At 41.2% G+C, this 15,449-nt stretch overlaps 1 protein-coding gene across 2 annotated transcripts in view; it reads left to right on the top strand.

The window, feature by feature from the left end:
* LOC107683964 (jagged canonical Notch ligand 2) overlaps positions 1 to 15,449 on the top strand; it is a 58,757-nt gene that overhangs the window by 25,244 nt on the left and 18,064 nt on the right. For both annotated transcript variants that reach the window (XM_016480072.1, XM_016480071.1), the window contains exons 4-8: positions 3,306 to 3,563; positions 5,931 to 5,991; positions 10,859 to 10,989; positions 11,554 to 11,673; positions 12,601 to 12,714. In XM_016480072.1, coding sequence (XP_016335558.1) covers positions 3,306 to 3,563; positions 5,931 to 5,991; positions 10,859 to 10,989; positions 11,554 to 11,673; positions 12,601 to 12,714 — 684 coding nt within the window. The remainder of the gene's footprint in view (positions 1 to 3,305; positions 3,564 to 5,930; positions 5,992 to 10,858; positions 10,990 to 11,553; positions 11,674 to 12,600; positions 12,715 to 15,449) is intronic.

Here is a 15,449-nt window from a genome sequence, read left to right as displayed (position 1 = left end):
GCTTCTATATTTCTCTAATATTTTGAATGAATAACGCAGCAACTGCGTGTCTCGTGGTCTAGACTAACAAAACATTAAAATGCAACAACGTCACTTACATCATCACTGCATCTCGCGCGCCACTAATGACGCTCCCTAATGCACACCTAACATTTAAATGCAAATGTTTATTTTAAATTCGACTAATATTCATTCTTTATTCACAATCTCCTCATCACAGGCAGGCACAACACATTTCAGCATGTGTTCGTGTGCTGTCTGCATCACTCATAGTACGTGCCTATATCGTGCGCGATATCGAACATTTTTTCTTTCGATATCGAAGAAGTTGTCTCATTAGAGTGTTAGTAGACTGTCTAATTAATATCTGCTAAATCGTTATTGTGATGGTCTCCCAACAGACATTATACTGACTATAAGTAACTTTGCAAGTACATGTCAACTTATTCTAACCCTAACCCTACCAGCAGGGCCATCGCTAGTCGGGTTAAAGGTGGTAATGATTATAGGGGCCCACAACTGTGGGGCGATTACAACCGACTGCCTTCAAACAGGTCCCATGGGTACAACCTGCACCGGGGCCCCGCAAACCCCAGCTACGGCCCTGCCTACCAGTCTACTTATATTTTAACACTCTAATGGGAGTTAGTAGACATGTAGGTGCAACATTACTTATAGGCAACAGAATGTGGCCAACCAAAGTAGTTTCGCTTTCACAACGAAACACAGCGTCACACACGGCGGGCTTGAGTGAGCGGCGGCGGCCTACAGTGAGCGGAGGCCGGCAGCTAGAGTGAGGAACGGCCAGCGGGCTGAGTGAGCGGAGGCCGGTGTGCTGAGTGAGCGACGGACGGTGGGCATGAAAACGGCGCGGCCAGCGGATTCGACGAAGGAGCGGCTGGCGGGCTTGCGGCAACCGCGTGTTAGAACGAGCCGTTTTAGGTAGGTGTGGCTGACTCTTAACTTTTATAAAGAATATCTCTTTGGATTTGAGACTTTAGTCTTTGCAACTTTACAGATCTTCTTTATGCACCAAGAGCTTGTAACACTTCAAAAAGAAAGGAAAAATTGAAATCGCATCATATGACCCCTTTAATGTGCCTGATTTGCAGTCAGAATGTAATTTTATTAAATTATTGAAAACATTAGAAAATATGATTAAGTTATTTACTTAGGATACATACAATTCTTTGAAATTAGCTTTAGAGTTTAAAAACGAATCTAGAAGTTTTCACCAGACCATCTGTAAGCTCTAGTGACCATTGATTAGAAATGCTTGAAATTGATGAGCTCTCTTTGATGATCTGGAGCGCTCTCAATGACTTGGCAGAGCTCTGTTTGAGACAGTGGCTTCATTTATCATACGAGCCCATAGTACAGAGGTGTGCCAGATATTAATGATCTTGTCATAGAGAGAGAAAGCTGCCAAGGTCTGTACTGCAGTCTGTACTCACGCAAGGCTTGGCAACAAAAGCGCCAGTACATCCTTTTCTCTCCAATGCCGTTTGATTCTACTTGTTTAGTATGCAGTGTGAACACTCGGAGCTGCCGCACCTCTTTTCTTAAACTGGACACGTACCCATGCCTCCTTGTCTGTCTGTCAGAAACCCAAGGGCAAAAAAATATGTCTCTCACTCTTTCACTGGGGCGAATAAAGTTTGGCCTGCCCAATCCGTCACGTCATCTTGGGATTCTAGTTGAACTGACAGAATTAGCCGACATGCATTTTTTATAGATGCTTTAAATAATTCTGTTACATCTGTCAGAATGGTTCGTATGTGTACGTGTGCGTGGTAGTGCTATGCAGGCAGCAGGAAAAGTCCTGTAGCATTGTGTACTCTGCAGGAAGGGCTCTGGACTGCCCAGTGTTTAAACATTGGGCAGAACGGGCCGGCAAAAGCTTGCTCCATTGTTCTTTATCTGGAAGCGCAAGGGCTATTTCTGTTTTTGTTGCTTAATTCGGTCGACATTGTCAGGGGACGGAGAGGAAGGTATGTGTATGTGCGGCCCGCATGTGTGTTTGCAAGAGGAGAAAGACGCGGACGAGCTCTGCACGTCGGGACAGAGGAAATCGCAGGCCCCCCATTTCCATCGTGATTGTTCGCCGTCTCCGATCCCACTGTGATAAAGATTGCTTTCTTTGCAGAGAGGCTGGGAAAGCTTGGGAAAATGGAGCTCTTAATGTGAATGCTAACCGCTCTCACTGTCGTGTTGAGGGTCCGTGTCCTGGTGGACAGTGTGCTTGATGATTAGGACTAGGGTGGGATCCAGGTCCTTCAAGGACAGCTAGGGCTAAGAGCTGAAAGTGGTTGGCTATGAAGATCAGTGGCTTCCTCTGCCTGCCACTCTTGCCCAGATCTCCCTGGTAACAGCAGTCAAACTCGCACCCCTCCCTCTGGCCAGACATCAACGTTTTTATTAGAAGAACTAGATTTTGACTAGAACTCACTAGAAATTTTGTGATTTTAGGGCATTTCAGTGCTGTTGCTAGGGTGTTCTGGATGGTTGCTTGCTGGTTACTGGTCCAACCCTAAGTCTGTATAATATTCTGGTCTTTTTTGCCCATTTTATTGCCTGCTTACTGAAAATCATAAGTGTGGTCACTTAGAAAAGCAATACCACACCTCTCCTCACTCCTGATTTGAGGTATCATCATGTCCATGACAAAATTTCACACTTAAGTTAAAAATGAGCTGTAATAATCACTTAATAAAGTACTTGATTTCGGATGGTTAACCGAGAGCTGATTGAAAACCCTTTGTTTTGTCAGTGGTGTCATTCATGTGTGAGTGTCTTTGTTGTGCAGTGATTTGTCTGAATGGATATGTGAGGCAGGAAGTTGGCAAGGACAGGATAGTCTGAGTCACTAGCGAGTTTATAGCTTAAAATCAGGGTCTGTCCTGTCTCTTGTCTTACAGCTGATCTACGCACCCATTTGTTATCACATTGTACTGGTTGTGTGACTGTGTTTTAGCTCCGTCTTAGACATGTGAATTAATGGAATGAGTAAGTTGCATTTTAGACATTTTATTTCTTAATTTTTGTATAATTGTTTTGAGTTCTTGAAGTGTTTATTATATGTAATTATTATTTTGTTAACTTAAAGTTTTTTTTTAGCACCAAATAGCAGACTAAAATGACACTCTAAATTAATCACAGCTAAAATATCAAATTTAGTAATTAAAGATCTTAAGTAATAGTCACTAGTTGGACTACAAGTTGACATCTCTAATAACCGTTGTTGCAAATATATAGTTTTTCATTCAAAGTACATAATTTATCTGTCTACTTCTCTTTTTTTTCAGCCGGCGAGGAGAATTTGATCGAGCGACACATTCACGCCAGCATGGTGAATCCCGGAGACCACTGGCAGTCCATCCGGCACCCCGGCATCACAGCCCACATTGAATACCGCATCCGGGTCAGATGTGATGAGAACTACTATGGGAGTAAGTGCAACAAACAGTGCCGGCCAAGAGACGACTACTTTGGCCATTACCGCTGCGATCCATCAGGAAATATTGTATGTCTAGACGGCTGGATGGGAGAGGACTGCCGGACAGGTGAATGATGTTGACTATCTGAATTTTGTACTTACCATTGCAGTGTAATTTTATGGCTGAAAAATGTTTATTTTATATTTTTAGTTTTTATTGTAATTTTAGGCTAAATTTTAGTATGCACTTTTGTATTCATATTTACCTTTATTTTAATGGCACTTTTAGTAATTTTAGTACTTAAGTAGTACTTTTAGTAGTTATTTCGATCACACTTTATTTTAAGGTCCAATTCTCGCTATTAACAAACCGTTAACTATGACTTTTGCCTCAATAAACTCCTAATTTGCTGCTTATTAAAGGGGTCATATGACGTTACTAAAAAGAACATTGTTGTGTATTTGGTGTAATGCAATGTGTTTATGCGGTTTAAGGTTCAAAAAACACATTATTTTCCACATAATGTACATTATTGTTGCTCCTCTATGCCCTGCCTTTCTGAAACACGTCGATTTTTACAAAGCTCATCGTTCTGAAAAGCGAGGTGTGCTCTGATTGGCCAGCTATCCAGTGCGTTGTGATTGGCTGAATACCTCAAGCGTGTGACGGAAATGTTACGCCCCTTACCATACTGTGATGCCCTGTCCCGGCGCAATGAGACGACACCAATAAAACCCATTACAACTGAGGCATTTGTTGCATCCAGTGGGGACATAATTACTGATTATAATAACTTAACCACTGATTTCTAGTTGTGTCCTCTTTTGGAAGGCCAAACAAAGTAGTTTCGCTTTTACTACGAAACACACAGCGTCACACACGGCGGGCTTGAGAACGGCACGGCCGGCGGGCTTGATTGAGCGAAGACCGGCGGGCTTGAGAACAGCGCGGCCGGCGGATTCGACTAAGGAGCGGCCGGCGGGCTTTCGGCAACCACATTTGACGACCCCGGGCTGGACTCCGCTTCGTCCACGGTGAAAGCCGATCCGGTGATCCACAGCGCGAAGTTGATGTATTTCCTCAGCGACTAGCACGGATCAGCTCTAGGCATGACAAAGCGGATATCGTCCTCTTTTTGAAGGCCAAACAAAGTAGTTTCGCTTTCACAATGAAACACACAGCATCTCCACGACATGGTGGCGGCAACAACAATACTACAGCGAGAATAAAAGTTACGCCTTCTTTCTTTGCGTGAACATTTGGGCGGTGTTATGCAAATCTTCCTACACAGTGACTTAGACGTGGGGGCGTGTTTAAACGAGGCATTTTAGGAGGGCGTGGACTAGTCTTAACTTTCATAAAGAATAGCTCTTTGGGTTTGAGACTTTAGTCTTTGCAACTTTAGGGATCTTATCTATGCACGAACAGCTTGTAACACTCCAAAGAGAAAGGAAAACTTGAAATTGCATCATATGACCTTTAATAGTTAGTAAGGTAGTTGTTAAGTTTAGGTATTGGGTAGGATTAGAGATGATTAGATAGGATTAGAATATGGTCATGCAGAATATGTGCTTTATATAAGTACTAATAAACAGCTAATATGTTAATAATAGGCATGCTAATAAGCAACTAGTTAATAGTCCCTATACTAAAGTGTTGGTGTTATTTCAGTTACAAGTTGACAAGGTAATATTTCTAAGTTTTATATTTTGTTTTATATCAGTTTTATTTAAATTAACAAAAAAAATTGTTGTCTTAGTTAACAATAACAATACTGCACTAAAATCTGTTTTTTAAAACGCTACAAGTGAATTTAGGCATCAAAGCGTCAAAATGTACAGTATGAAAAAAAATGAGAGAAAATTAGATTAATTTTAAGATTACATTTGATGGTTTAATGGTAATGATTTATCTGGTATCCTCAATATCTAGCCAACTAAGTGTTATTAGTCACGTTGCCCTTCATGAAGGATGAACTAGGGCTGGCTAATGTCTTGAAGCGTATAAAAAGAAACCCTGTTAAATCTTGCCCTTTACCACCCTGTAAAAAGACCTGCTGCTATCAGTGTTTTCACAGGCCTGTGATCTTTGCTCCTTTGCCTGGAGGTGAGATTGTGTTGTAAACGACACCTCTGCAGTCCTGGAGTCACACTTTCCATTAGCTCAATTAATCTGAGTGATGCTGGGGTTTTTGATGTCTTTAACCGACCACTGCAGGCAACCTAAACACCTCTGTTTTGATTCTGTGAGTGCGTATGTGTGTATATACCCCACTAAAAAAGGCCGTAAATCACCAGCCACCATCCTAATGAGCAAGGGTACGAGTAGGTGGGCGTAACGGGGCGGAAAGGGGCAAGCGTATATGTGTGTTCGGGCCATAAAGTTGTCTTCTGTCACGGCGAGCATGATGAATTTATCTTGTCGCTCTTGTAAGGCAACACAAACAAACAAGACTGACCTCTCCTCCCTCCCTCTCTCCTTTTCCTCTCCCAGCAATCTGCAAGCAGGGCTGTAATCTGATTCACGGAGGCTGTACGGTGCCTGGAGAATGCAAGTAAGTGTTTGAGCATCATTTCATGCTCGGTTGGCCGGGCTAATCTGGCTCCTTAATTTCAGCAGAGCCATATGTGCTCATGCTGATAAGGTCTTTTCATTTGTTTACCTTTCCATTAATTAATTAGTGCACTGAAGCCATTGTTTGTGCAAGCTGTTTTTGTTTGATATGCATTTTTGATCACGCTATACTTTCTCTGGAGTGCTTAAAAGTTGTGATCTATTATCATTTGATGGGATGAAATGCATTAAGGCATCAAAATTAATGTTGCTCATACTAGGGTTTTAGTTAACACAAAAATTAAAATTCTGTCATCAATTGCTCACCCTCATGTCACCTTAAACCCATAAGACTTTTAATCATATTCGAACCAGTGTGGTTTGTTTTTGAGTGTCACACAACTGCGGTTGAGCGCTTTGTATGTGTGTTCATGATCTGTTCATCCTGTTGTATCTGTTCATGATATAAAGCAATCGTGTCTCTTCAGATATTTGTATTAAACCGCTGGATTCATATGGATTAGTTTTACATTGTTTATTTTTTGTTACTTTTTAAAACATCAATATTTTTTTCTGCATGGGTTTTCAATAGAGGGACAGAAAATCTCGCAGGTTTCATTAAAAATATCTTCATTTGTGTTTCAAGGATGAACGAAAGTCTTATGGGTTCAAAAGGGTGAGTAATTAATGAAACTTTAATTTTGGGGGAAATATCCCTATCCTTCAGTATGTAATTCCTGTTACACTAAGCAATCCAATGTACAGTTTTCATCTGGCAGATGAGACAACTGGCAAAAAATGGACTGAAGGAGAGTCCTGAATCATATCTAGGGTTCTTCGGATTGGGATTTATAAACCAGCCAAAACACTGTAGCAACCACATAGCAGTGCTGTTCAAAACTTTCTGAAGACTTTAACCTCTCATAACACTCTAGCCACTCACATGACGTGTTTTGCAAAGGCTCTTTATAAGTTTTCTTTATAAACTCTAATCTTAAAGTCCAATAAAATCTGGTTTGAATTGGACTTTTGGAAAGTTGCCCAAAGCAGTGACCCAACATACCTTTTGGACATTATCATCATATGATAAGTATGTCAAATGGTGGTATTTTGCTCTTACTGTCACAGGAAATTCTGATACTTCCTGTGTTGGAGCACAGCGTGAAATCCACCTCACCATCCCACATCGCATTCTCCTCTCGGTATTTTCCTGTAGCTTAGCTCTGCCTTCTTCCTTTGCCACAGGAAAAGCTCTTAGTGTTTGGGATGAGGAAAGCTTTTTGCTCATGCCACCTACAACCTCAGTGTCTAAGGGCAGGGAATGAGTAGATCCAGAGGTGTCTAAACCAGGAAGTCACTCTAGACGATGATGACATACTGGAATCTTTTAACAACAAATCATTCAGACACTTAAGGACCCTTCACGCTTCAGTTTTCCAGTCCTTACTACTACTGAGCACAGATACCTGCCCTCATTCTTCTGCCCTCCTTTACCTTCTCTGAGACCTGAGCGGTTTCAGAAGGACATGGGTATTTTCTGCCTCAGGCATCAGAAAGGCCAAGAGTAGCGTCTCTGGAGATGAGGACATCATGAACCCAAGTTTCTTGATGGCCTGAAAGAAAGAGTTTCTGGAACCGGGGCTAGGAAGCAGAGGCCAATATGTTATTTCAGAGTTTGAGTATTTTGGAAGTTCTGAGTATTTGGGAAGCCTCACTCCCCTGCAGGATGTGGTGACTCGCTTCCCTGCCGTCACTAGCTTGATGGTCCTTGGAAGGAAGGAGGTGGAGACTAGAGGACTGAGGTTGCCACAGACAATTAACCAGTAGATGTATTAGTGGGGGGCAAGTGTTGGGACATTTTTGCCAAAAGTGTGTCATATCAGTGTTTCATGTTTTATTTTTCATATATCCTAAGAACCAATTGATTAAAAGTAAATGTAAAGATCTAGCATAATTCATAGTTTACCACAAAAATGAAAATTGTCATAATTTACTCACCCTCATGTCTTTCCAAACTTGTATTACTTTCTTCTACAGAACACAAAAAAAAGATTGTTTCAAAAGTTTGTCTACACAGTTGAAGTCCAATATGTTTAAGTCAGCATTTTTGGGTAAACTACCCCTTTTAGTGCACCAATACTTTGTGGAGCCTCTACAAACCCATGCTGGGAATCAAATGTGAAAACAAAATGAAACATAAATGCACTTGCGATTTAAGTTTAAGGTGTTTTTATGGTAGTAATGGACATGTCCTGACACATAAAGTAAGTGCAATGCAACTTTCTCTTTCTCTGAGTTAGTGAGCAAGCTTATGTTTGGCAGTGCTCGGCAGAGCTGAACACCCCCGTGCACAGGCAGGGTTCAGACTCTCCCCACACACTCTGCTGCCTACATGCTCTTTCATACAATACTAGTAAGGTTGTTACTGGGCAGCGCAAGGCTGTGTGTGCTCTGGTGTAAGTAATCCAGCCTCTGGCCTGCCCCTTGGGCACAGATCTGGGGGGCTATTTCAGAGACTGCATTGGAGATGTTAAAAGTGGATTTGGATCAAGGCCTCCATGCAGAGAATGTGCCAGGTGTGTATGCAGTGGCCAAAGCCACTTCGCCCACCTCCTCGAAGAGCACATTTGCCTTATTTAGTTAGTAAACACCATTGCTTTTCACCTTAAATGCTTTTGGAGTTGTTGTGAGCTGGGCATTGTGGTCCTAATTTGTATTTTTTTTATTAATGCATTGATATCACCTTTAGATAAATGGAGAAAAAAATGTATATGTAAATGCATGTAATGCTAGAATATTAAACTGATAAAAGAAGTATAATTATACTTAAATTTGGTAACATTTAGTGTCATTAACAACAAACAATACATTTATAGAATTTATAAAGCTTGGGTAGTATTAATTTCTACATGTTAATGTTAATAATATTAATATTATTTTATTATTTATTATATTCAAACTGGTGTATTGTTTAGGGATGCACGATATATCGGCCACCATATCGGTATCTCGGTTATCGGCTTTCAAAAATAAAGAATCATCGGTTATCGGTATCGGCCAAAATTTTCATATCGGTGCATCCCTAGTATTGTTACATTTATGTATTATGAACTTAAACAATATTATATGTATAAATTAACTTATATTTTTACAGCATTTATTAATATGTTAATTTATAAATTATTATTGTCCACTTTTAATTCATTTAGTTCAGTTTAGTTTAGTATGTTAATTTAATTGAATGTGAATATTTAAAATACATTATTAGTTAACATGTAGAAATCAACACTACCCAAGATTAATAAATGCTGTAAAGATTGTGTTAATTGTTAGTTCATGATACCTATTGCATTAACTGATGCTTAACTTTTGTAAAGTGTTACCCTTGTTTTTTACGTATCATGAAAATATGAACTTTAATATATAAATAAACATGTTATTACTGGGAGTACCATGTGAATCTCATGGTAAATTAATAAGATAATCATTCAGTGCTGTCTTTTTCTCAGTGTATTTCCCGTAGTATTACCGTGGTACCACCACAGTAATTATTTGTAAGACTAGTAAGTGTTAGGTCTGTGCCGTTTCTCTATCTTCAAGACACTGAGGTTGAGATATGCAGACAGCGTCTCTCCACTTGGCAGCTGGAGTTAGGCCATACCTCTTCTGCAGGAGAGCTGTCTTAAAATAGCCTGATCAGAAATGACAAGACAGCTGGGTGAGGGGTGTGGTGGTGGACGGAGAGAGCGCACCACTGGCCTTGGAATTAGAGGTCTTCTCGGGTCCTAAAATCTGTACCCGACCCGAATCACTTCTTACCCGAACCCGACATGCATAAATTAATTTTTTTAAAAGAAAAGCCCGACCCGTGACAGACCCGATGAAATTAGACCCGAGTCCGACACGACCCGACGGCATTTATTTTCGAACCCGACTGGACCCGAAAGTAAACGGCATTGACGTGTGTACAGCCTGCAGCCCCGCAGTCAGTCAGGAAAAATCCCGGTGTCCTGTTGACCGATTTGGCCACTTCTCCATTACTTTGATTTATTTAACATTTATTCAATTTGTTATTAGGTTACTTTATATTAGTGCCTGCCTGATGGATACAAGGTATTTCTGAGCTCCGCTTTCAATTGTGACCAGTGGATTTGAAAAATAAACGTGATAGTTTGATAAAAAATAAATCGATAGCCTAATCATGGATTCGCTGTTGTCTGCAACCTGATCTCCGGCGAAAGGCTTCTGCACACAAAAAAGAAAAGCCCTGCATGAACACGCAGCATAATGAAGCGAGTGGATTTTCCTGATGGATCTCATATATATAAGATGATGTCTGTGTGCGAGGATTACGAACTTATGCTCCTTTTCTATGTGCGTTCCTCTCTTAACACGAAAGTGAAAGTAACCTACGCATTTGGGATAGTTTAAAAGAATTCGGGTCTAATCGGGTCCATTTGGGAAAAGCATGTTTATTTTAAATTACCCGAGACCCGAGGCCGCTAATACCGAACCCGACCCGTGTCCGAGGTACTCGTCGAAGTTTTGGACCCGAACCCGCTCGGATCCAAGTGGACCCGTGAAGACCTCTACTTGGAATAGCTGAGTGTTGCTATAAACCAATGATTAGTTAACCCCTCTCCAGCATTTCCCTCTGCACCCCCAGGCTGCGACCAAACCGCCCAAAGGGGGGAGTGCGTGTCTGCGCGGTCGTGAAAGTGTTCTTAACCTTTGTCGCCCGGAATGTTGCCTTGTCTAAGATTAGGTGTCAGCACAGCAATGTGCAGCTGTATGTTTGTTCCTGTTTGTCATTAAGATGTCATGGTGGTTCGGTCCTTTAAGTGTTAACACCCTTATGTGGTTTTCAGGTGCAACTATGGCTGGCAGGGCCAGTTCTGTGACGAGTGTCTGCCGTACCCTGGCTGCTTGCACGGGACCTGTGTCATGCCCTGGCAGTGCACTTGCGAGAAGAACTGGGGCGGCCTCCTCTGCGATAAAGGTAAGGGTTCTAAACACGCTGATACTGAAGGTTTGACCTAGTTTGTTTTCGAAAAATCGAGGTCAACCTGGAATTGACCCATAAAATGGTCAGCATTAGATCAGAATGAATACGTTAAGCCTGTGAACATCCAGCCGCGGAGGTGCCAGGGCAGCAAATTCATATTGTGGTGTTAAATAGAATTACTGCATCTTACACTGAGCTGGTTTGTTGGCTGCAATGTGACAACGCACGTACAAACACACACTCTGGATATTGTGGTTGTGATTGGAGTGGCGCTCGGATATCTGATCTGTTGGTCAGCGTGCGTCCTGGAAGGTGGTTAGGAATGAGAAGCAGCTGAGGTGTCTACAGTTCTCTTTATTTATTTACCAGCTTTTATGTGCACGTCCTCGCCTTACAAGGCCTGCTGGGAGCCCACAGCCCAGCAACAGTTTCTGCTAACTGTTTTCATTTAAAGAGCAAATGTTTGCAAGCTAAAAAAAAATCAGAATATAGTGTTAGTATTTCTTTACCCATGGCCTTAAGAAGTACCCCAGTTCATTTTTTTATGTGTCTTTACAGATCTGAACTACTGCGGCACGCACCATCCCTGCGTCAACGGCGGGACCTGCATGAACTCTGAACCGGATGAATATAACTGTGCCTGTCCCGAAGGGTACTCGGGCAAGAACTGTGAAATAGGTAAGAGATGGATGGAGGATTTAGTAAAAAGAAAAAAGAGCATGGAGCAAGTAATTATGTGATGTTGTACAGATGGATGGATGAATAGAAAAACTATGAATGTATGGATAAATGAATAGAAAAAACTATGGATATGTGGATGGATGAATAAAAAATTATGGATGGATGAATAGAAATTCAATGGATATATGGATGGATAAATAGAAAAAATGATAAATGGATGGATGGGTGGATGAATAGAAAAACGATGGATAAACGATGGACTGATAAATGGATGGAATAAATAGATAAATCAATGCATGGATAAATGAATAGATGGATGGATAAAGGGATAGATTGATAAACTGATTGGTTTATAAATTGATAAATGGATAGATAAATGGAAAGATTGCTAAATAGATAATTAAATGGAAAATTTGATGGATGGATGAATAGAAAAATGATGGATATATGGAGGAATGAATAGAAAAAATGATGAATGGATGGATAGATGGATGGGTGTATGAATAGAAAAAATTATGGGTGGATGTTGGGCTGAATGGGTGGTGTTGGGATGGATGGATTGATTGATAAATGGAAGAATGTATAGACTAATAAATGGGTGGATGAATTGATGTTGGGATGGATGGATGGATAATAAATAGATGGATAGATTGATAAATGGATAGAAGGATGAATGGATGGAAAAATGTTAGATGACCTGATAGTGATAAATGGATGAACTAATGGATAATTGAATGCAAGGATTAATGGATAGATGGATAAATGGATTGATTTATAAATTGATAAATTGATAGATTGATAAATTGATAATTAGATGGAAAATTCTATGGATGGATGGATGGATAGAGCAACAAATCATAAAGTCAGGGCATTTTTTCAGTGTCTTTTCTGTCTGTATTTATGATGCATTGTTGTGTTTTGCAGCTGAACATGCATGTGTTTCCAACCCCTGTGCGAACGGTGGCACGTGTCACGAAGTCCCGAGCGGGTTTGAGTGCCAATGTTCACCAGGCTGGGAGGGACCCACTTGTGCTAAAGGTGTGTAAACCTTCCGTGCACCTTCCCGTCTGTCTTTTTCCAGGCTCAATCTGTTCCGTCTGGAGACCTCAAGAGTCAAGAGGCATTTATTTATCATTTGCATAGTTAACACTGGGGAAAACTGGGCATTGAAATGCTTGTGACGAGGCTCAGACATACAGTGACAATAACAGGACCATACAAAAAAAAAATACAGATATAGAAGTACGTGGAGGGCACTGAGATATTGAGTGACTTCAGTGACCATAGGCGGAACAATAACACAGACAGAGCATTAAATACAAATAAGTGGCAGTAACAGATACAATAAGGGTAGACGACAGTGTTAAGAGTTTTAAGTAGTCCTGAGGTACTGATATAAGAATATTGGGGGTAGAGCAGTGTCCAAAATGTCATTGTAGAGTGTCGCAGAGCTACATGAAAGAAAATTAAAGTGGCAGTGCAAGTACAATAAATAATAAACTTAAGAGCAGCATGTATTCCGGTTTTATATGAAGGATAGCTGGCTATTAAGCAGTCTGATGGCTTGAAGATAGAAGCTGTTCTTCAGTCTGGTTGTCCGTGATCGGATGGATCGTAAGCGTCTGCCAGATGGCAGTGTGGCAAACAGGTGATGAGCAGGGTGAGTGCAGTCCTTGATGATGCTGCGGGCCTTTCTCAAGCAGCGAGTTTGATAGATGTCCTGTAGTGCTGGGAGTTTATGTCCAATGATGAGCTCTGCTGTTCTCACCACTCTCTGAAGAGCTTTGCGGTCGAAAGAAGAGCAGTTGCCGTACCATACAGTGATGCAGCCGGTCAGAATGCTCTCTATAGTGCAACGGTAGAAATTTGACATGATGTTAGAGGAGATGCCAAACCTCTTCAGCCTCCGCAGGAAGTAGAGACGCTGACGGGCTGTTCTCACTATGGTCTCTGAGTGTAGGCTCCAGGAAAAATCCTCAGAGATGTGAATGCCAAGGAACTTGTAGCTCTTAACTGTCTCTACTTTCTCTCCATTGATGTGAATGGGAACGTGACCCTCTCTCTGTGACTTCCTGTAGTCCACGATCATCTCCTTGGTCTTGCTGACCTAGTTACAGACCTAGACTAGAGCACAGACACCCGTCCCCTCCCCAACATGTGTCCAGATGCTGTTGCCAGTGTGCCGCTTGGCTGCTTGTCATGCTGGGATGTGTCAGGTATATGGCAGGGGAAGCTGGTCTTGGATCTTGGCAGCACAGCGGGGTCCCGTCGCATGGCGAGCATAGCTTGAGCTCTTATGGGTCCCGGATTAGAGTCCGGTGATACCCATCACTGAGACAGGGGGGATTTGCATAATCTGTCTTCACTTTGAACCAGCATTTGGCTTCACAAATTGAGAACGCAGTGCGTCATGGGCCGCCCTTCCTTCTCCACCCCTCCCGTTCCACAAAGCATCCCGCTTTAGTGCCACAGAGCTCGTATTTAATCGGTTGCAAATGTGTTTCTCACCTCCAGGATGCCCAGTGTTTTAATTTTTGGTATTTCTCACACTCTTCATTGCTCCCTCCACATCCTACCTCCTCAGTCTCATCCACCACACATATGGGGCTGTGTTTCCATCGTCATAGCAACAGCAGGGTCCCCTGCTGGAATTTGCACATTCGCCCCTCACCATTTCGCCCATAAAGGTTTTTCCCCCCACCTCTTCACTTGCCTGTCTGACCCTTTTACACACCCCGCTCCAGCCCATTCACCACAATATATGTATAAGACTAAAGCGAGAAGAAAGGAGGGAGGAATTTCTCTTGTTTTTGTTTCCTCCTATTTTTTTCCAAATTTCAAATGGCTGCTGCTCAGTTCTTTGTGCCAGTATTAAAACTGTAACGATTTGTGCTCTAATAGCAGCTAATCTGGCGACCTGGATTATATCGAACTCTAATCGTGTTACTGTCTTGCATAAAGAAAAGCCTTTGCTCTTTCTGATGAACACACTGACACGCTCTCCTGCCCTGTCTCCATAGCCACTATTATATTATATTATATTATATTATATTATATTATATTATGATGCAAAGGAGAAGACAAACACTGCTTCACATTACGTAGAGTAACAAGTTATTAAAAACAATAATATGTGAAAATATGACTGGATATGTGTGAAGCCATTATGAAACATCCATATACTTGCACTCGTGTGACTACATCATTTGAATTGTTTATTATTGCACCAGATTGGGACCTACCTTGCCGACACAGGAAGCAATTCATCATCTAAACTGTTCACATTTATTTTTTTCGGAGTGCATGCTATGCGTTCTGCTTTATGATGGATTTTCATTTAAATTCTGGGAATATGCTGCAAAATATAAGCAATAAAGCAGATATGTTGACACGTTTCCATTGCACATCATAATCACTTGCCCTACTTTGTATCATTTTTAATCAATGTAACTGAAAGAAAGGAGGGAGGAATTTCTCTTGTTTTTGTTTCCTCCTATTTTTTTCCAAATTTCAAATGGCTGCTGCTCAGTTCTTTGTGCCAGTATTAAAACTGTAACGATTTGTGCTCTAATAGCAGCTAATCTGGCGACCTGGATTATATCGAACTCTAATCGTGTTACTGTCTTGCATAAAGAAAAGCCTTTGCTCTTTCTGATGAACACACTGACACGCTCTCCTGCCCTGTCTCCATAGCCACTATTATATTATATTATATTATATTATATTATATTATATTATATTATATTATATTATATTATATTATATTACATAAA

Source organism: Sinocyclocheilus anshuiensis, unplaced genomic scaffold (genome assembly GCF_001515605.1).
Source record: "Sinocyclocheilus anshuiensis isolate Anshui unplaced genomic scaffold, SAMN03320099.WGS_v1.1 scaffold637, whole genome shotgun sequence".
Taxonomy (NCBI): domain Eukaryota; kingdom Metazoa; phylum Chordata; class Actinopteri; order Cypriniformes; family Cyprinidae; genus Sinocyclocheilus; species Sinocyclocheilus anshuiensis.
The sequence above is the reverse complement of the archived record's forward strand: the minus strand, read 5'-3'. Positions and strand labels throughout refer to the sequence as shown.